The 20,722-nt window shown below is 41.9% G+C and overlaps 2 protein-coding genes across 3 annotated transcripts in view; one reads left to right on the forward strand and one right to left on the reverse strand.

Moving 5' to 3' along the window:
• Nucleotides 1-2,568, reverse strand: part of lipf (lipase, gastric) — an 8,305-nt gene extending 5,737 nt beyond the window's left edge. The window contains exon 1 of the mRNA XM_033611750.2: nucleotides 2,352-2,568. The gene's annotated coding sequence lies outside the window, so the exon portion shown is untranslated. The remainder of the gene's footprint in view (nucleotides 1-2,351) is intronic.
• Nucleotides 2,569-4,045: 1,477 nt separating this feature from the next.
• On the forward strand, nucleotides 4,046-12,250 carry rnls (renalase, FAD-dependent amine oxidase). Of its 2 annotated transcripts, none has more exons than XM_033612335.2 (7): nucleotides 4,046-4,343; nucleotides 4,863-4,968; nucleotides 5,384-5,526; nucleotides 5,619-5,777; nucleotides 9,518-9,691; nucleotides 10,688-10,863; nucleotides 10,950-12,250. In XM_033612335.2, the coding sequence occupies exons 1-7, from the start codon at nucleotides 4,226-4,228 to the stop codon at nucleotides 11,100-11,102; spliced, it is 1,029 nt and encodes a 342-aa protein (XP_033468226.2). In that variant the 5' UTR covers nucleotides 4,046-4,225; the 3' UTR covers nucleotides 11,103-12,250. The 2 variants fall into 2 exon arrangements, with proteins under 2 accessions (XP_033468226.2, XP_033468227.2); XM_033612336.2 differs by having other exon boundaries at nucleotides 5,625-5,777.
• Nucleotides 12,251-20,722: the final 8,472 nt, after the last annotated feature.

Genomic DNA, 20,722 nt, shown 5'->3' on the forward strand with positions numbered 1-20,722 from the left:
AGAGGTTCAGTGTGCAGCTGTTTGTTAAGTGAGGAGTTGCAGCAGCAGAGACTCTGTGTTTACTGTGTGTCAAGTTCACTGATACTGTGATGATGATGATGATGATGATGATAATGATGAAGTGATGTGGGTCATGTGAGGCTGATAAATGAAAGGAGCTGTTTAGTTTGTGCGGAGACTCTGTGACATCTCTGTCATCATGGTTATCATGGAGCTGTGACGAAGCTTTAATCATCAGAGATCCTTTCACTGATTGTTTTCAGCTCTCGTCAATAATTTCTCACGGCGTCACTCGATGATGTCACTATGTTACAGCCTGTTATAAACCTGATGTTACAGCCTGGTTTCTGTCTCCTCAAAGTTTCTTTTCAGCCTGTTTTTAAAGTTCATCTGTGCCAAAGTTACATCTGATTCCCTGTCTTCTAAAATCTAAATCTTTTATGTCCAGTTTTCTGTTTGTTTGTCTTCAGGTCATCAGACCTGGTGTAACTCTGACGTTCACACCTGGTGTAACTCTGACCTTCAAACTGGTGTTACTCTGATGTTCAGACCTGGTGTAACTCTGACCTTCAAACTGGTGTTACTCTGATGTTCAGACCTGGTGTAACTCTGACCTTCAAACTGGTGTTACTCTGATGTTCAGACCTGGTGTAACTCTGACCTTCAGACCTGGTTTAAACCTCTGTGCCTACGTTACGTCTGATTCTGTGCCTGTTGTCCTTCTGTCATATGCCTGATGTTCAGTCTGTTTTTAGAAGCCACATTTATTATAAAAGTTTTCTGTCTGTCTTCAGTGTTCAGGCATCATGTGACCCGGCCGCCTCTGTCATTATAAGTTGATATTTGGTTGAATTTAGGTTGTGACATCAGGACATCGCCTGATGCCGATGACGGTTTAACGTAGAAAACAGACGACAGGTGACACTGATTTTGTGTAAACTGTGTTATTGAGTCACCAAAATCAACCAACGTCTTCTAAACATCTCGTGTCGTAAGTTTGACAGAGAATAACGACGTTTAGTCGACAGGTATGAAGAACAAAACCCATCGTCTGCACAACATTAAATTCTAACATTGTTATCACGGTTGCAGTGATATAAAAGTTAACAGTTATCACACTGTGAACATTTGTTATCTACGATTAGGGCTGGGCTACATGACCAAAATCTCACATCCCGATAACGATACCTATCCTGATATAGCACATTTTAATCCAATAAAATAAAAAGTTGTCCCATGAGGGAGTACAAAAACGTTACTAGCACGAGGGGAGGACATTTGTCCTCGTTTGTTAACATTACGATGAGTCGGGCAACCTCATTTTAAACAAGATGAGAGAAAAAGAGAGAGAGAGCGAGCAGCTGTGGTTGAGCAAGCTAGAGAGCGAGTGAAGAGAGGGAACGCTGGTAGCGAGAAAGCTGGTGAATCAAATCAATAAAATGTCCAAATGAGGAAAAAAATTGCCATAAAAAGTGTAATTTGCGTCACAACGATAAAAACGATAGAGCAAATATATGAAACGATAGACATTTTTCTCTCGTCACACGATATATATCGTCATATCACACAGCCCTATCTACGATATTTAAAAAAAAAAGCAACTGGACGTTGAATCTCTCCTTTATTGGAGTTATCTATTCTGAGAGGAGACTTTTTACACAAACTTTCATCAACAAAATGTTTCAGTTAAATTAACACAACATTTGTTTGACCAACAATAATCCTTCTGTTTCCTGTGAGAGTAATTCTGACTGATAATAAGATTAATTCTGTGATACTGTCATGTTTTCCCAGACGGTTAGAACCCTCACCATCAGACATTTAAATTGTGTCAACCAGATTTTCATTCCTAACAAAAGTTAGCATCTGTCCAAGGTTAAGAGTCTTTCTGACGTCATGTTAGTGTGTGGTGTGCGCTGGGTTTAACCCTCAAACTGTCTCCAGCCTGTTTGAACCTCTTCTGTGCCCCCGTTTTTACGCAGCCTCTTTTCTGGCTGTTAAAACTTTTTTCAGGTTACATCAAGTTTCTACCTGATTTTATACCTGTTTGTTTCTCCTGTTATAAACCGGATGTCACCACCTGTTTGCAGTTTGATTTAAACTGTTAGAAGTTTCTGTTTTTAAACTCTGTTTGTGCCAATTTCACAACATTCTCCTCCTGTTTGCAGCCTGTTATAAACCTGGTGTTCAGCCTGTTGTTGGAGCTTCTGTCTCCGACCATCAGCAACATGTTGTGCATATTTAGTATCAGTAATCAATCAGTAATAAATCGGTAATAACGTATGAGTAATCAAAGCAGCGTCACTGAGTCTCAACAATAACCAGGTAATAACTCCTGATCGGTCACTCACCTGTCGGCTGCTCTGTCCGCTGCTCTGGAAACTGCTCTCTGTTCACATGACTATTTATTACAGTGGCCGGAAGAAACCGGCGGTGACGACAGAGGAAGTCCCTCTCTGTGATTGGTCAGAAATAAAAACGCTCTGGTTTTTTCCTGTTTGATCGATCACCAAAGGTTTCTGATCGATTTACCTCGCAATACAGAATCAATAGATAGCGGAAGCATCAACTCCATCAATGACCGGAAACAGGAAAAATAACGAACACAGACCGGAAACAGAACCAAAAAAGCAGAAATCAGCTGATTTGGTTCAAAAACTGAAACCTGATCATTAAAATAAAAAACAGGAAACACGGTGAAATGAATCAGAATGAAAATACTAATCACCAGAAAACAAATAAACAGTAAAACATTTTGTTAATTTAGGATTCAAATCAGGTTCAGCGCCCTTTCAGAATAAAAGCACAGCCTGTTATAGATTTAAATAATCAACTGGAACGAAACAAAATCTGATATTATCTGTAAACACACTGTAGATATAATAATGTGTCTATATGAACACATATTGACCTAATATAATTTTTCACCATTAAAAATATCAGTTTTCAGTTCTGGAAGTTATTTTTGTTACATTTTTAATAATTTTTATGTTCATGTTTCTTATATCTGTTATTTGATCATTAGAAACCATTTTTTTTTAAAGTGTGATGCTCAAACCTGATTATCTTAAATTAGTTTTGATCATGTTTTTTTATTTCACACTGTTTAATGTGTCTCAGCCTGTTTTGTGTTTTTATTTGTTTACTCTGTTTTTATCCCGACGATGTTCTGTAGAACTATGTGTAACTGTGTTTTGAAAAGTTCTTCATAAATAAAGGTTTTTATTATTATTATCATTCATAGAAATATTTAATCTCGTAATATGAGACAGGTGAACAATATGAGTCTATGACCCTCCCTCCACCATAAATGAGTTTTTAGATTTTTGAAAGGTCAAAGTTTAAAAAGTCTCAGTTTTTCACTCTTGATGTACAAACTGTTTATTTTTGGACACATTTTAAATGAGACGTAGAATAAAGTGATTCTGGTGAAGCATCACTGTTTTAAGATCAGATTTGTCTTTTTAAATTTTACTTTTGTTTATTCTGATGGAAGCGTTCCTCACACATGATGTGTCAAGACTGTTGGAAATGTGAAAATCCAACAATAATTTCTGTTTTTACAGGTTCTGGCTGATAAATGGGGTCATTTTTGTGTTTTTGTTTTTTTAAAAAAAAGGATTTCTTTAAAAATCACAAAAAAGAGAGAAAGAAAGACAAATTCAATTAATTTTAGAAATTAATTTTAGAAAATTAAAATAATATAAAAAATATTGATTCTTTTTAAAGCCAACAATTATTATTATTACACAATTGTAGTGGAGTACAAAATATGGTATTTCCCTCTAAAATTAAGTATAAATTATAAAGTTAAGTTGCATCACATTTATAAAGTACATGATGTGCTTCAGAAAACAACAGATTATAATGAAAGACAGAATAAAGAGTTTTTACATTAACGTTTATGTGAAATAAAATCACACATAAAATGTTTTCCTCTTTTTATACAAAAATAAACAATAAAAAAACGTATTTTTCTCTTCCTGACATTTTCAAACAATTAGACATTTATTGTGAAAATCTCAGGCGGATGTCCGGTGCTTTCTCCGGGTAACTTGACACGGGTCTGAACCGGGATAGTTTATGTGTGTCCATCATGTTTCAGCTGTTTTGTAACGCTGGCTGGAGGCGGGTTTAACTCTGCTGCTCTGTTACCGAATACCCGTTACGACCCGGGTTAAAGTGTCGCTGTCCGGTTAGCACGGCTCCGATTCAGGGCTAAAACATGTCCCGGGTTCTGATAGTCGGAGCGGGTCTGACAGGCAGCTTGTGCGCATGTCTGCTGAGGAGAGAGCTGCAGAACAAAGTTCAAATCGTGGTGTGGGACAAAGCGAGAGGCTCAGGTGAGTCTGCGGCCAGATCTCCATTCAAAAATTTGACTAATTATATTTACGGTCTCACAGCGTCACACAGGTACACTGCAGGACAGGGCTGAAGGCAGTTTCTACACCTGTGGGTCTGCTCTTTAATTCGGCTCTAAAGTGATTCATAAAAATTGTCTGCAGCAGCGTCAGTCAGATCTTCAATGAAAAATCTGGCTATTTTATATCTCTGGCCTCACAGCTGCACAGAGTCACACTGCAGGACAGGACTGAAGATGTTTCCATTATCAACAGACTCTCCTTATATATTCGGCTCCACTGTGATGTGTACAGCTGACTTTAATACAATAAAACTTTAACTTTTTATAGATTGTAGTCTGTTGCTCACCTGCAGCCTTGAAAGCAAGTGAGTGTAGAAATCAGAGGTGGGAACAACTTTTACATTTAAAAAGAGTCAGGTTTATAATGGACTTTGGTGCACAGAACATGACAAGAGACATCATAAAACTACAGACAACTGACGCTGTCTCTGTCTCTCAGGTGGCAGGATGTCCACCACTCGTCCTTCAGACCCCTCAGCTCACTTTGCTGATCTTGGAGCTCAGTACATCACCGCCACAGCTGCCTACGCTAAGTCACACCACAGGTACAACACACACCTGTCTGCAACACCTAAGACCCGCCTTTTAAGGACACTTCACCCAAAACTACAAAAGAAATTATATTTATTTATTTGACGAACGTGTTCACAGTTTTTTTATTGACACTTAAACGGAATAAAATCAGCTGATGTAACCAACAGAATAATCACCTGTAACATTTTTGATAACTGATGAATCCTTGATTATATAAATTGTGTTGAGGTTTTATATCACTGTGAGCTGGATGTCTGTGTCTTGGACTGTTGGACAGACAGAAGACATTTAAAGACATCACTCAGAGTTTTAGGAAATTACAAAGAGCTTTTTTTGTACAACTTAAGAAACTGTGATGAACCGATCATCAGTAAAAACAGTCTGTACTCAGAGCTGCTGTCTGCTGGCTCACTGTGTGTCTGTTAGTTTGTACTCAGAGCTGCTGTCTGCTGGAGTCCTGAAGCCTCTCAACGCTCAGATTGAAGGACTGAAGCACAAAGATGGCAGCAAGGACTACATGACACCACTGGGCATGTCCAGTATAGTCAAACACTTCCTGTCTGAGTCAGGTACGCACCAGTACCTATCTTCTGTCCAACTCCCTCTCTCTGTCTCTTCCTGTCTTTCTCTCTTTCACCGTAGTTCCCTCTCTTTGTGTCAGGAGCAGATCTGTTCTTTGAGTGTCATGTGACTGGCCTGTACCGCCGTGGTGCATCATGGGAGGTCCAGAGGAAGGCAGGAGGCAGCGAGATGTTTGATGCCGTCGTCCTGACGATGCCGGTCCCTCAGATCCTGCAGCTGGAGGGAGACGTGGGACAAAGTAAGACACGGACAGTTATACGTCTGTTAATGTCGGTTGTAGCTTCTCAGTCGTGTTACTGATGCATTCAAATCTGAAGAACATAACTTTGGTCTGGGTGTGGAAGCTTTAGTCTTAAAATGCTATTTTCCCCGCCTTTCTAAAAACGTCTTCCTATCTGACCTGCCGTAGGTTCCTGTACGATGTCGTTGCTTCACATAAAACCACAAACTGCTGAGAGTCACACGGTAACAAACAGAAGTACAGCAGCAAGCAGCTTCTGTTCGCCACAGCGAGCAGGTTTTTGTCTTCACGAGTCAGAAGTCACTTCAGCTTCTTTATTTCTGTCTGAAGACGGAGTGAGAGCGATCACAAACGTGTCCCACCGCCACCGTGAACGCAGCAGTTCAATAAGAGCAAATAAAATCCCTCCACTCGGCCCTCTTTGATCAGAAACTTGATCTGCACATTCAGATGTTTCTACCTGATGTTTCCACTGAGTGTAATCAGGACTGCTCAAAGGAAACTCCAGATATAGTCTATCTCCTGTTAAGCCTCGCCCTTGGTAAGATTTTTTTTTTCTTCCATAAATGGCGGCCATGTTTTTTGACTGATTTTTGCTCATTTATAATAGAAAGTTGCATAAACATCCAAAGATGCTGTGTACCATGTTTCCTGTCGATAAACATAAAATTCATCAGGTTCTATTCACGTGACTGTTTTTGAAACAATTTAAAATGGCGGAAAATCCAGTGGGCGGAGCCTAATGGTCCTAGACGCATTTTGTGGTGCGTTCGTTTTGTACTCTGAGGTTGGAAATTCCCAGTTCTCAATCGGAAGTTTAAACTCGAACGCACCCTGAGATCGGATTTCCAACTTGGAAACTTGGAGCAACCGCATCAACCCCGAATTATGAATTCAAGATGGTTGCCGGTCACATACATAGTGAGTAAACACTCTGCTAAAGTACTGTTTATAGCAATTTTATCTTATTTGTTAGATTAGGTCAGCCTCATCTGCGGCGTTCATCAGTTGGAGTGCATGGAGCTGTCTATACTCTGAAAGTGCGAGGGCAACAAAGCCTTTCTTGCGGGCGTCCATGTTTTTTTCCGACTTGTCCACCGTTGTCAACTAGAATGCAAAAACTGTTGTCAACTCGAGGTGACGTCATTCCCACTTCCGACCTCCGAGTACAAAATGAACGCACCGTTGTGGTGTGAGGGGCATGGACTTTCCAATATTGGCCTTAATGACAGCGCCACCGTGTGGCTTTTTGGCGCAATTTTTGTTAGGTATGTTCAGAACGCCGCTCCAGATGTTTCCGGTGAGTTTCATCAGGATTGGTCATCTGGAGTTATGAGTTAAAATGTAATAGGTCATGCGCACTTTCAGACACTTCAAATTCTGGTAAATCTCAGCCCCGGAGCACACTGACCAAATTTGGTGAAATTCTGACCTCTGAATTTTGAGGAACATATTTTTGGTGCCCCCTATGGGTCTGACTCAAAATGGTTTGGTCAACCTCTTCCCAGCCCCGTTCTGAATATATTCACCAAACCTTATGATGATTTAATACTTTGTTAATGAGTTTTGTGCTAAGCCCCGCCCCCTGCAAAGGTTTATTTGTAGAGGGCGGCTTTGTTTTGGACCAGTTTGACTCATTTGTAGTAGAAAGTCGTATTTTCATCCTCAGATGGTGTAAATTAATTTCAGTGTTAATAAACTCAAAATTCATCAAGTTCTGTTCATTTAACTGTTTAAATCCAACCCAGTAGGCGGAGCTTAATGGGAAGCATTTGCACATCATTTCCAGTTGTTTAGCAAAGTTTCATGTGTTAAGCTCATTCCAGCTCACGGGAGTCTGAGCCGACGAATTCATCAGAGCTAAAACAACAGGGTTATATTAAAGAGTTAAAACCTTTGAACTCTGATAAAGAATCGAGGCCGCGGCAGATCAGCGTTTGTGATTAAGGGAACTCTTAAATCTCACATCACATGTTGATGAATGACTGCAGTGTAAAATCTTTACTGATGGACGGTGAATAATTAGTTGAGAGCAAAATAACATAACAACCAAGATCATCGACCCGCTGAGGGCTGGATTCAAAATCAAAGTCAAACATTAAAATCACAGGATGATCAACTCATCATGTGACTCAGTCGTGTGTACGGCCCTGCCTGCCTGTATGACCTCCTGACAATGTCTGGGCTCCTGGTGAGTCGGAGGATGGCGTCCTGGGGGATCTCCTCCCAGACCTGGATCAGGGCATCAGTGAGCTCCTGGACAGTCTGTGGTGGTACTTGGCGGCGGTGGATGCACCGATACGTAACGTCCCATAGGTGCTCAGTTGGATTTAGATCAGGGGAATGAGAGGACCAGTCAGTGGCCCAATCCCAAACCGCTCCCACTTCACTACCGAGTGTCACTCCAAATCAAGTTACACTCTCAGCTGCGGAGGGCACTCCTGATTAAGGGGAAGTGTATAAAAGAGAAGCCAAACCATGGGACGCCCTCGCCACTCTACTGGAAGAAGGAAGCAGGTGTAACCATGGATACCGTCAGACGCTTGTGAGAGCAAAACAGAGCAACAGGCTATTAGAAAAAAACATTTAAATATGAATTAAAATGAGTTAGATTAAAATAAACAAGTCAGGTAAGAGTTACAGTGCAGTGTAATCAGAGTAATTAACTTGTTCATATTTTCTAGACACAGTTCACACATTCACTGACAGTTAAAAAAAAACGAACACACAGGACACGATTAATTAATTGTTAATAAAACACAGCTGATCGATCAGCTGATTGATCAGCTCAGTGTTGAAAGGAGGAACATTAATAATTATGTTACACTGACGTGAGACAGGTGCTCAGTGTGACCACAGGGGGGCAGCAGCGTCTCACTGTAAACACTCTGCTGTTGCTCTTTATCGATTGTTATCAGTTGTTGATCAGTGTTGATCAGATGTGTTTATTTATCAAAGATGGAAACATGAAAAATGTTTGTTTTTATTTAGGTGTTAAAAAACTGACCCGAGAACAGAAACACTGCTGCTTTTATTTTGATGAGACCAGGCTGCTTCCTGTCTCTCTCTCTCTCTCTCTCTCTCTCTCTCTCTCTCTCACTCACACACACACACACACACACACACACACACACACACGCACACAAGGGATCAATACACTTCCTCTGATGGTAAATCTCTTCCTGCTCTCTGATTGGTCGATGGTTAAACACACTTTTAATAAAAGCTGCAGAACGTTCTGTGTGTGTGTGGTCGGGCTGCAGACGACAGCCCCTCCTCTTGTGTGTGTGTGTGTGTGTGTCCAGATGATGAGGATGATGTCATCTTCAGCTCATCTGATTGGCTGACAAGGGACAGCGCCCATTTCCTCCCTGCTCTCACACACTCTCTCTCAGGTTATTATTAGATGCACTGTGTGTGTGTGTGTGTGTGCGCAGGATGAGAAACATGCAGTCATCTCAGAAACGTTTCAGAAACCAGTGAAGAAGAACTCAGAGCCTCCTGAGACGCACACACACACACACACACACACTGTGTGTACTTGTACTTGTGTATATGTGTGTACACATTGGACAGTATGTAGTTGTTCTGTATCCCGACTTTGATCTGATGATCGTCCAATCAGAGGACACGTTTACAGTTTGGAGTCATGAATCATCACAGATACACTGACCTGTCTGTCTGTGTGTCCCTCTGTCTTGTCTGTCTATCTGTCTGTCCCTCTGTCTGTCTCTCAGTGCTGTCTGTCCAGCAGAAGCAGCAGTTGGACGGAGTCGTGTACTCGTCTCGTTTCGCCGTCGCCCTCTTCTTCCCTCCGGACACCGTCTTCAGTTTCTCCTGGGTGGCTCGATATGTCACCGACAACACCTGCATCTGTTACATCGCTGCGGACTCCCGCAAACGCAACGCAGGTCTGTCTCACCTGCTGATGTCAGACCAGCTGTGATGTTTTTACACTGAACACTTCAGTTCTCTCTCAGTCGACATGTTTGTCGCAAAATTTGGTCGTAAAGTTGTTTAAATCTGTCGATGTTTCTTAAAATCCTCAGTAGGATGGGTCCTTGAGTCACTGAAGAGGCACCGCCTTCAATTCTGGCAAATCGTGCTCAAAGAATTGTGGGTACTTCCTGTTCGCTGATGATACACATGTGCATCCTTCAAAAGTCTCTGAAAGATGGACTCAGCTGTTCCTTCCCATCAAGTCAACACTTGAAGAGCTAATGTTTTATGTTTTATACGTTAACGTTATATAAATGATCCCAAACATTGTTTTGTTAACGTACAAAAATAAACAATGGTCAACAAACATAAGGAACAGTGAGCTGAAGGTAGTTAGCAAGCTAATGTTAGCTAACGTTAGCTTAACAGCAAAGGAGCTTTACTGTAACAAATGAATCTGAAATTTAAAAATCATTCATGAGTTTTTAAAATTTAATATCTTATTGTTCTGATGTTAAAATAACATCACATCTGTTGATTATGACTCGTTCAGGACTCGACACTCAAAGAAACAACACATTACGTTATATTTTCTGTAGACAAACACTGTAACGTGTCCACAGATCTCTGTTGGACAGGACTGTGTAAGACAACAGAAGAGCTCATGAACATTTTATTACTGCAGTTTAATCACTGTCGATATGCAGAGCAGCCATCTTGGATTTTAAGGTTTAGTTGAGTGAAGCTCCTCCGACTTCTCGAGTCACAAATCCAACTTCAGGGGGCGTCACTGGTGAAATGTCTGACTGGGAACTTTGAATTTCTAACTTACCGGTGCAAATGGAATGCACCATAACACCTGTGTGATGTCACAGTCTAACACCTGTGTGACATCACAGTCTAACACCCATGTGTCGTCGCAGTGAAGTCACTCTGACCACTCAGTGTCCATGTCTGTGCCCATTCAGACGCTCCTGGTTGCGGTCCGTCTCTTGTCGTCCACACCAGCGTCCCATTCGGCCTGGAGCACCTGGAGAAGGACAAGGAGGACGTCCAGCCAATCATCTTACAGGAACTTCAGAAGCTACTTCCTGATCTACCTCAGCCAATCAGCATCAAGTGTCAAAAGTGGAGGTACTCGCAGGTGAGCCTGTGGACACTGGAGTTTCCCACTGACCTTGAACCCCCCTCAGTGCGTTTGATTTACGACCCCTCCCGTTCCTCCTGCAGGTGCTGACCTCAGTGCCAGACTGTCCAGGTCACATGACCGTCCTTGACCGCCCGCTGCTCGTCTGTGCCGGTGACGCCTTCGTCCACTCCAACTTTGACGGCTGCGTGGAGTCTGCACTGAGCACGCTCAGTGTGCTGAAGGCCTCGCTGTGACGCGACAGGAAGTGACTCAGACTGTGGACGAGTTTCTGAGACGCCTTCAGATCAGTGATCAATACAGGTCATCAGTGAACACGTGAACAATTTATGAAGTGATTAATTTTATTTACATATTAATGTTTCATTTATTTTATTGAATGCACATTAATCAAAAGTTCAGCTGATTTATTGATCTGATGTTTCATTGATTGTTTTTCACTGATTAAATTAACAAATGTGAGTTTAATAATTCTGTGTCCTAAAATATCAAGGTCAGTTTATCAGTGGGTTAACTTAAACCTGGTTTATCTGAGGGTTAACTTAAACCTGGTTCATCTGAGGGTTAACTTAAATTAATAAATGTGAGTTTAATGATTCTGTATCCTAAAATATCAAGGTCAGTTTATCAGTGGGTTAACTTAAACCTGGTTTAACTTAGGGGTTAAGTTAACCCTGGTTTATCTGAGGGGTTAACTTGAACCTGGTTTATCTGAGGGTTAACTTAAACCTGGTTTAACTGAGGGTTAACTTAAACCTGGTTATCCGAGAGTTAACTTAAACCTGGTTTAACTTCGGGGTTAAGTTAACCCTGGTTTATCTGAGGGGTTAACTTGAACCTGGTTTATCTGAGGGTTAACTTAAACCTGGTTATCCGAGGGTTAACTTGAACCTGGTTTATCTTAGGGGTTAAGTTAACCCTGGTTTATCTGAGGGGTTAACTTGAACCTGGTTATCCGAGGGTTAACTTGAACCTGGTTTAACTTAGGGGTTAAGCTAACCCTGGTTTATCTGAGGGGTTAAGTTAACCCTGGTTTATCTGGGGATTAACTTGAACCTGGTTCATCTGAAGGTTAACTTGAACTTGGTTTATCCGAGGGTTAACTTAAACCTGGTTTATCTGAGGGTTTACATCAGAGTTCAGCCTCAGATTGTTTTATGTTTGACTCTTTGATCTCATGTGATGAACTCAAACTAATAAACTTTATGTGTAAACTGATGGTTCTTGATGATGTGACAAACTGAAGAGATGAGGTCACCGGGTTGGACTGAGCCGAGGCAAGAGGCCAGACTGTCTCACCTGTGGGCTGACAGGTGTGCCCCAGGTGAACTGATAACTGTGTGTCAGCTGAGGTTGTGTGTGATGAATAAAGTGAAGACGCTTCCTCTGCTGCTTCCTTTGATCTTTTTATAGACGCAGATAAGACAGAATTAGTTATGGTTTGGTGCCCACGAGGCTCACTCTGTGTGTGTGTGTGTGTGTGTGTGTGTGTGTGTGTGACCTAATTTTTCCTTGCCTGTTCTTCAGTAGTTTGGAGTAGTGCCGCTGCAGTGCATTGTGGGGGAAGCGATTATCATTTCTGCCAAGTCACTGGTAGATCTCTCTCTCACACTCACACACACACACACACACACACACACACACAGGATGCTGGGAGAACATCGTCCTGTAGAAGAGTTTAAATAAAGATTTATTTGAATGAAGTTTTGTCTAAAGGTCGTCAGTCAGTATCTTAAATATCTGCAGTACAGCAGTAACAGTACCAATACCACAGAGTATAAGTACTCTGTTACTACTTTCTTTTACTTACTTTTATTACTTAATATTATCACTAATGATACAACAACTGATACGACTTCTACTACTGCTACTGTTACTGAGAAACATCCCCCTGCTGGAGAGACGCCATTTTAGACGTGCACATGTGCAAGTACCAGACTCTCAGTTGTATGTTGTACAGACGGAGATCGTTAAATACGTGTTTTAGATCTTTGTTGTAAAAATAACGTTAGCCTTGTGTTCACAGTTGCTTGTTTGAAGCAGAAACAGAAAACTTCTACTACCTAGCGCACTAGCTCGTTAGCTAACGCCGTCTCCTTATCAGCTCCTTAATCATGGATCAGTAACTTAGAGAATATAGAAACTGTCACCACAGTTTATTTTAGGAGGACTGCTCCAAGGAAACGTGTTCTGTGTTTAGATGATCAAACAGACGATGGATCACAGATACTTGTTTCTGGCTGCAGGCTAAAAATACGATAATTTTGAGTCTCTGGTACGATAATCCTATGTTTCCCACCTGGCAACGCTGATGCTAACATTAACCCTTGACAGAGTATCAACAGACGGGAACTTTTTTATCAACATTTTTAAGTGGAAATAGACGACTTTACAGCTAACTTAACTAACGTGCTAGCTGTGCTAGTTAACGCTGGCAGCCAGAAACAAACAGCTATGATTCATTATTCGTTAACTGTGCTCTAATTTAAACAAAGAACATGTTTTCTCGCGGTGGTCCTTTTAAAATGAGCAGTGAAGTTACCATTTTCTGTTATGATGAGTTGATACAGACACTCGCACTAGCATAGCTAATGAGTTGAAATGTTGACTCCTCCCACTGCTGTGAGGTGATTTTCTGGAATAAAAGCTGGTTAGTGTTTGACTGACAGCGGGTTGTGAGCCTCTGATTGGCCACATTAAAAAATGATTGACAGTTACCACACATTCTCGAGCTCACACATGTGCACGTCTAAAGTGGCGGCTCTGCAGGGGGGTGATGTTGCTATTACTACTTCTATAACTACTACTGCAACTACTAGCACTAGTACTCCTAAACATTTGTGCACTACTTCTCCATACTTTAAGTTGCAGAAACCGTCCAAATGTTAAAGCAACTCTTGAGACATTATATATTTACGTTCATTTTTTTCCTACTTTTATGTTTTTAAAGTTTGAAGTTTTCCTTCTTTGAACCTTTTCAGTTAATTTGAACCTTCACCTTTGACACTCACAGTTCAGCTTTAGCTTCTGACAGATTTTCAGAAGTTTTATTTTCCTGTATTTTCAGCCAGTTTTCAATTTCAGCGTTCAGCATCCACACGCATTTTCAGCAGGAAAATCATTTTCTAGTATCAGTAATCTGAATGTGTAACGTAACTAAAGCTGCCAGATAAAAATATAAGTTACCTCTGAGATGAGGAGGAGGATGAGGAAGCAGAAAATGGAAATACTCAAAGTACAAGTACCTCAGAATTGTACTTAAGTAAATGTACTTAGTTACTTTGCTAATTAGCTGCTGTTGGCATGTTAACATTCAGTCTGTGATGAGGGGGATGGGTTTGATCTCACCCTGAGACTCATGGGAGTTACAGTTGTTAAAATAAAATCCAGACAACAACAACAGATGTTTATAAATAGTTTATTCACCTTTACAGTGTTTTTATTTCATTATAAAATCAGGAGGGACAGAGTAAAACGTGTGTGTGTGTGTGTGTGTGTGTGTGTGTGTGTGGAAGGGAGGGGGGGGGTTCAGTTTAACATGAAATGTCTTCAGGCCGGTGGTTACCAAGGGTTTTCTGTTTGTTTGTTTGGTTTTGATTTTGTCAACAACAAACAAAAAAATAAGAACAAGACAATCATCATGAACAGAAAAGTTGTGTCCGCTGAAACTGAAACATGAAACTGAACGACGACACCCTGCTCCGACAGTTTCTGATGATCAGGGACGTTTACGAAACCACGTCTGTCACAGAGTCCAGTCTGAAACTTTGACATCACTCCAGAAACACCTGTTTACCTGTTCAGGTCCCGTCTACACATAAACTGATATTTTTAAAAACTACCTTGGTTTTTACAATATGTCTCCGTCCACACCAGAACGACTCAAAACACTCACCCGGCCACTAGGTGTTGGTAAAAGCTGCCTCGACAAAGTGTCAAACACCAAAGAATGATCCCAAAATGTTTTTTTCTGGACGACTTCAGGCCGCAGATGCTGAGGTTGACCAGGTAACGTCGAGCGCCGCAGACCACTCAACTCGTCTTTGAAGTGGTGCAGCAGCACAGCGGGTTGATGTAACGTCATGATTAGACTGAAGCAGTGCTAACAAAATAAACAAGCTGTTAGCCTGCTGCTGCTGTTGTTTTTGGCGTATGCTCATTGCACAAAGCAACAACAGCCATGTGCAAACTGGGAAGATGACATAGTTTCCCAAATGCTCCAATCAGATACACAATAGCAGAAGTTTAGACAGATCTGCACTGTACGAGGTGTTTTCCAGAATTTGCGTTTGTGTGGACAAGAGGTCAAAACGTGGAGGAGAAGAGGGGTTTTCAAAAATAATTTTATTCGTGTAGACAGGAAGTTAAACACAGTGTTTAGATTTCCCAGTCGGATCTTTATCAGGTCAAACCTGTCAACGGGACGCAGTTTGAATAAAGTTTTCATTCTCTAAACACCTCCCACCAACTGGGACTATCCAATCATATCTCAGCATCTAGTCGAGGTTAGCTTTAGTCTCCATCAATTAGCATCATATCCTGTCTTGTTAGCTTAAGCCTCAATCTGTTAGCATCATATCCTGTCTTGTTAGCTTTAGCCTCAATCTGTTAGCATCACGTCCTGTCTTGTTAGCTTTAGCCTTAGTCTTTTAACATTATATCGTGTGCTGGAACCTGTTAGCTTTAGCCTCAGTCAGTTTTTACGTCTTTACAGGGTTTTTGTATGTAAAACAAATCAGTCATGAAAAATGAAAATGTCAGTTGGAGAGCGAGTTTTCAACCAATGCATGGAACTAACGTTAGCTTAATTAGCTAGTGTGACAGTGACGACAGAACTGAGCTGAAATGAAATAATTTATTCTACTTCTGTCTGAAATGAAGGACCAGTTGTTCTAATACTCCGCAGTGACAAAGAGTAACGAGTGGGGGGAGTAAGTGAGCAGTCACTTTTTAACCATTTTGAAATGTTCAGGTTGTTGTGTAGCCACGCCCCTCATCTTAAAGCCTGTGGGTATGGATTTTAAACATTACCTGACAAAGATCCACCTGGGATTGAACTGTTTCCTGTTTACAGAAATGTGGCGGTTTGAGAAACTAACGAACACAGAGGAGCAGGAAACTGTTGCTGAAGTAAAGGTGCTGTCACATGATGCCCCATCCTACAAACACCGCCTCTCATTCACCTCGATAAAAACCAAATGATGACCTGTTTGGTGTGACTTCCATCCGTCTCCGGCGGAGTCACAGGTTCAGTCAATACAAACACTGATACAGAGGGTTTGCACAATATGACACTACCAGATGAGTCTGAGTGCAGGGCAGCGTTTGTTGAACGGGAACTCATGTGACGCATCTTAAGGCAAAAAGTAGAAAAAACATGAACATCGACCGTGTTTACCGTGTCACCTCCAAATTAACCAGCAAACAATCAAAAACTTAAAAAGAAATTAGAGTCTGAGCTTCGTTTTGGCAGGTTTGATGATGTAAACAGAAAAGAGTAAAAGTGTTGTCCGGTCGGCAAAAACAGACACAAGAAATAAGCTCTGAAGGGATCACTGGAGTTTGACTGTCATCTGTAAAATGGTTCACTGCAGCTGCTGAAGGTTACAAGTTAATCCAGAGTTCAGGGTTCCTTCAGAGTCCAGATTCAAACGTCATCGACTTCATTGGAAACATGGCCGACTCCACTGTTAACACCAAATGTAGAGCTGCTGATCTGAAACACTGAACTCAGTGACATCTGAGGGTTCATGTTCAGGTGTCACTTCTCAAAGATGTCTCTGGGACTTTCTGGAACAGTGCAGGAACCCTGAACATCTGTCAGAACAGACCAGAGAGGGTTGGAGGAGGGTGGGGACAGCTTCACCAAATGTCTTAGTAAAACTCGAGACAAGGAGAAAGTCAACACTGGGTCTGTACGAGTCTACCACACGGACTCGACTCTGCTGGACTAGAATGTGTCGTCCGTGAAACAACTGTAAAATGGTCAAAAGGAAAAGATACCGAGCACCTGAAGCAGTCAGAGACGTGGACAGCACCAGCCTGGCCTCAAATACCCGAAACCCATTCATTGCACACTGGTATGTGCAGTGTTCAACCGGAAGTACTACATATACTTCGTCCTGCTTTTGTTAAGAGTTGAAGGTCGTAAAGAGACAGATGCCCGTTGTCATTTCAAACAGGCTGTTGGTGTTGTTTGGGAACACGTTAAGGATTACGGCTGGCACATGAAAACTTGGGTGTTTGGAGATGTTAGTGTGGCTTTGTGCTTTTATTTACTTGCGTATTTTTTCTTTTTCATTTCAAACCCGCCTCCCAGCAACAAGTTGTACCAACCCATAAGCTTATTTGAAGCAAAGGGACGCACAATGTGTTGCTGAGATTTGGGAGGCCTGGGCATCGACTCCTCAGCATTCTAAAGTTTCCCGCAACACATGTACGCACACCTTCATAGAACCAGATTTGTGATCAGCCTCATTCGAGCCACATGCCAACACATTTTAAAGAAAATCTGCAGCAAGAGATGAGTGTCTCCAACAGCCTCCTGAAACAACTGGAATTAAAGGTCATTGCTTTAGGTGCAAGGTTCTCGTGGATGATGTAATCTAGGTTTGCTGGTTGAGTTTAGGAGTCCACACCAGCTTGCAGTAGTTTGTTGTGTTTTCTGCGTGACCTCTTTCAGGTTTTAAGCCTCTCCACTGAACAAATCTACACAGCAGTCATGCTTGAACGGGGTGCTGACAGGAAGTGAGGCCAGGCTTAACAGCACCTAACAGGAGTCAGGACAGGAAGTGTGTTGTTGTTGTAAAATACACAAACAGAGCCTGTGGATAGATCGCCACACTGACGACAGAGCTGCTCGGTGTCACAGATCAAGACACGAACACTCGTGGCTGGTAGAGAGCACCAAAGATGGACAACAGGCTCAACATCAGCCCTGGCTAGCTTAGCTTAGCACCTTAAACCCAACGAGATGACATGTAGGACTGACGGTGGCTGTTCAGAAGCACCGGTCTTCTGAGAGCACGAGGCTATGAGAGGCTTTCATTGAGCTGCAGTACTAATAGCCCCCAAGACATGATCACACAGGACGCAACGTCATCAGTGGCAGGCACCTTTTTCTACTTGATCCAATGACTTCAAGGAGTTTTAAGTCCTTTTTTTTGGGATCCAAGGTTTTATGATCTGTTGACCAGAAAGTCAGTTTTGTTTCTCTTCCTTTGGCACAGAGAGGAAGTCAACTAACAATGACCCCTCCAGCTATGAACATCATATCTACGCGTTTTATTATTTTTGTGGATGTTTTTCTGGCTCTGGAATATGGCGTTCCCCTCTTAACCCTGCCTTCAAAGATGTGATTGACTTGGTTGTTTTTGGTCATCAATTAAGAGGTCTGGGACCAACGTATTTTATCTGCCCAGTACACCTCACTGCGAGGAAATAAAGGAACAGAAAAACGGCTTACGTCTTTGGGGGAATTTCTTCGCTTTCCAATCAGATGATTAATGAACTGGGTCTTTCTCCTTTAGCTCTGCGATAAAGATGGACATCAGATTACTAGTTTGTGATTGTCATTCCTGTTCAGCGTGTTTCACCTTCACCAAGAGACAGCTTCAAACTTGGAGTGTTGGGACCACAGACTGTTTATTAAGATGGATGATGCGTCCCCACCTCCTCCCACTGTACAGAACTCAAGTTAAAATATTCTGGATACGGTCGCTGCCATTTCGTTACGGTAACAAAGTTTCCTGCTCATGCACCTGTCCAACTTATCGCGAGCAGCACCTCATGTCCCATCTACTAACATGAAGGGGGTGGGGTTTATGACCTGTACTGCAGCCAGCCACCAGGGGGCAATTTAAATGTTTAGGCTTCATTTTTGGTGAGCTGTCATGTTGTCCATCTTTATACACAGTCTGTGGTCAGGACTAAGAATGGCCAAGTGTCCTCTGGACGCCGGGATCGGTCCCGTATGAGTCCCAGATAAACTTCTTCGTCCCTGCTCTGTCAGTATCAACCCTGTTCTCTGACACATTTGGGACATCAAGATTGTAACCAGTCGTGCTTGATATTACCGTGATTGGCCTTTCAGTGTGCGGCTGTGTGCCTTTGACCCCTTGAGTTCAGGTTCTGTTATAATGTCGAGATAGAATGTCAGCTTGGGAACTGCCTTCTATCGAACATCTCCTTGAGAGTCACATGACAGTATCAGTGCTTCTGCCTCTGCAGCTTCTCAGAATAATCACTGAGGATTTCTTATTTTCAAGTACGTCCTGTGTGACCAGGCTCTTGGTAAGGCCCGCAGGGTCGACATCATGAACTATAAGACCCAACCCAGACTCTTGATACGACACCTGTGATGAACAATCAATAAGGACGAACGTAGAGCCAATGATCGGTAGTAGCACCAAATGTTAGGACGGAAAATTAGACATCAGAACTAAAACTTCTACCCACGCTCAATCTGACGGCAGATGTTCCTTTAGATCATGAAGGATGCTCCGTTCAATCAGATGAAATCTGGGCAAAGTGACTGTTTTTTAATAGAAATTACTTTAAATACTTTAAATAGTGCTCTCATGGCCTGTTCTCGACTGTACAGCAATCAGACGTCGCTGCCATTTTAAGTCCAATAAGGGTAATTTTTGCAGTATAAACACTAGCAGGGGCGGAGGAAGCTTCCTTTGCAGACATAAGAAGGTACATCCACAAAATAATCATCCAAAAGTCTGTTTACATTTAGAGGAGGTTTTAAATTTCTCTTTTAGCTTGTTGCACAAGAAGGTAAGCCCCAACATTCAGTAAGAGCCCAAAAAACAGGAACCAGTTGGTGATTAGTTCCTGTTTCCTTTGATGTCTAATGCTCTAATGAAGTCTATGAATCTAAAAGACGAATCGGAGCATCCCTAATGTTCATTTATTTCTGTAAAATCCAGACAGAATAGCCCTGAACCTGCTGTAATGCTAATGTGATCCTGTCATCCCTGGTGTTAAAGGTTCAGTTTGCAAGAATGTGAGTACTTAAATGTCTCCAAGAAGTAGTGGCGAGTACAACGATTAATAGTCTATGGACAGAGCTATACTAGTTACAGAGCAACAACCTTTTTTTTTGAAATGTCAGAAACCAAAGACAAGAAGAGGCTGAACCTCCTGACTCTCAAGACCAACTGAGGTCACGAAACCTGCTGGAAGCTGATTGGTCAGCAGCTGCTGAGTTAATGAAATGCTCAAACAAACTTCTTTCACCTTGGTAGAAAGGGTTCCTCAACATCATCTGGCCCATGATCCCAAAATACTCTCGAGGACAGTGATCTGTACCTGATCTTTATCCATGAAACATCAACTGCAAACCCATGTTGGGTCCTGACCCCAAGGCTGAGAAACTCTGAGCTCAAACTTCAAAGATGGCAACTTTATAAAAAGGACTCGATCTAATCAGTAGGACAGGAGCCAGACAGGCTTTGTTGGATGGACTGGGCTTGCCTGGAAATTTGCATCAACATTCAGTAAACTGTCCTTTATAAAGTGCAAACCCCACCCGCCTGGCATCCCAGGCACATCAAACCAAGCGCTCTGGAGTTGAAGGTTTCTGCTGTAGCTTGTGTCGGGGTGCGTTAGCCTACATAGCTCAAGGAATGGTTACACTGTGTGTAGCTTGTCTATTGTTTAGCTTAATGTTGGATATAAGTCAGAGTATAACAAAAATACATTTCTGTAGGTGTAGGAGCTGATTGAAGAGCTGAAGAGAAACTGAAGACGGACAGACAGAAAAGCATTTGTTCACAGTAGGTTTGTACTGTTTGTGTTCTCGACAGTAGATGATTGACAGAGTTGCAGCAGATTGTGAAGTTTCTCT

The sequence above is a fragment of the Epinephelus lanceolatus genome, chromosome 21 (assembly GCF_041903045.1).
Source record: "Epinephelus lanceolatus isolate andai-2023 chromosome 21, ASM4190304v1, whole genome shotgun sequence".
NCBI lineage: Eukaryota > Metazoa > Chordata > Actinopteri > Perciformes > Serranidae > Epinephelus > Epinephelus lanceolatus.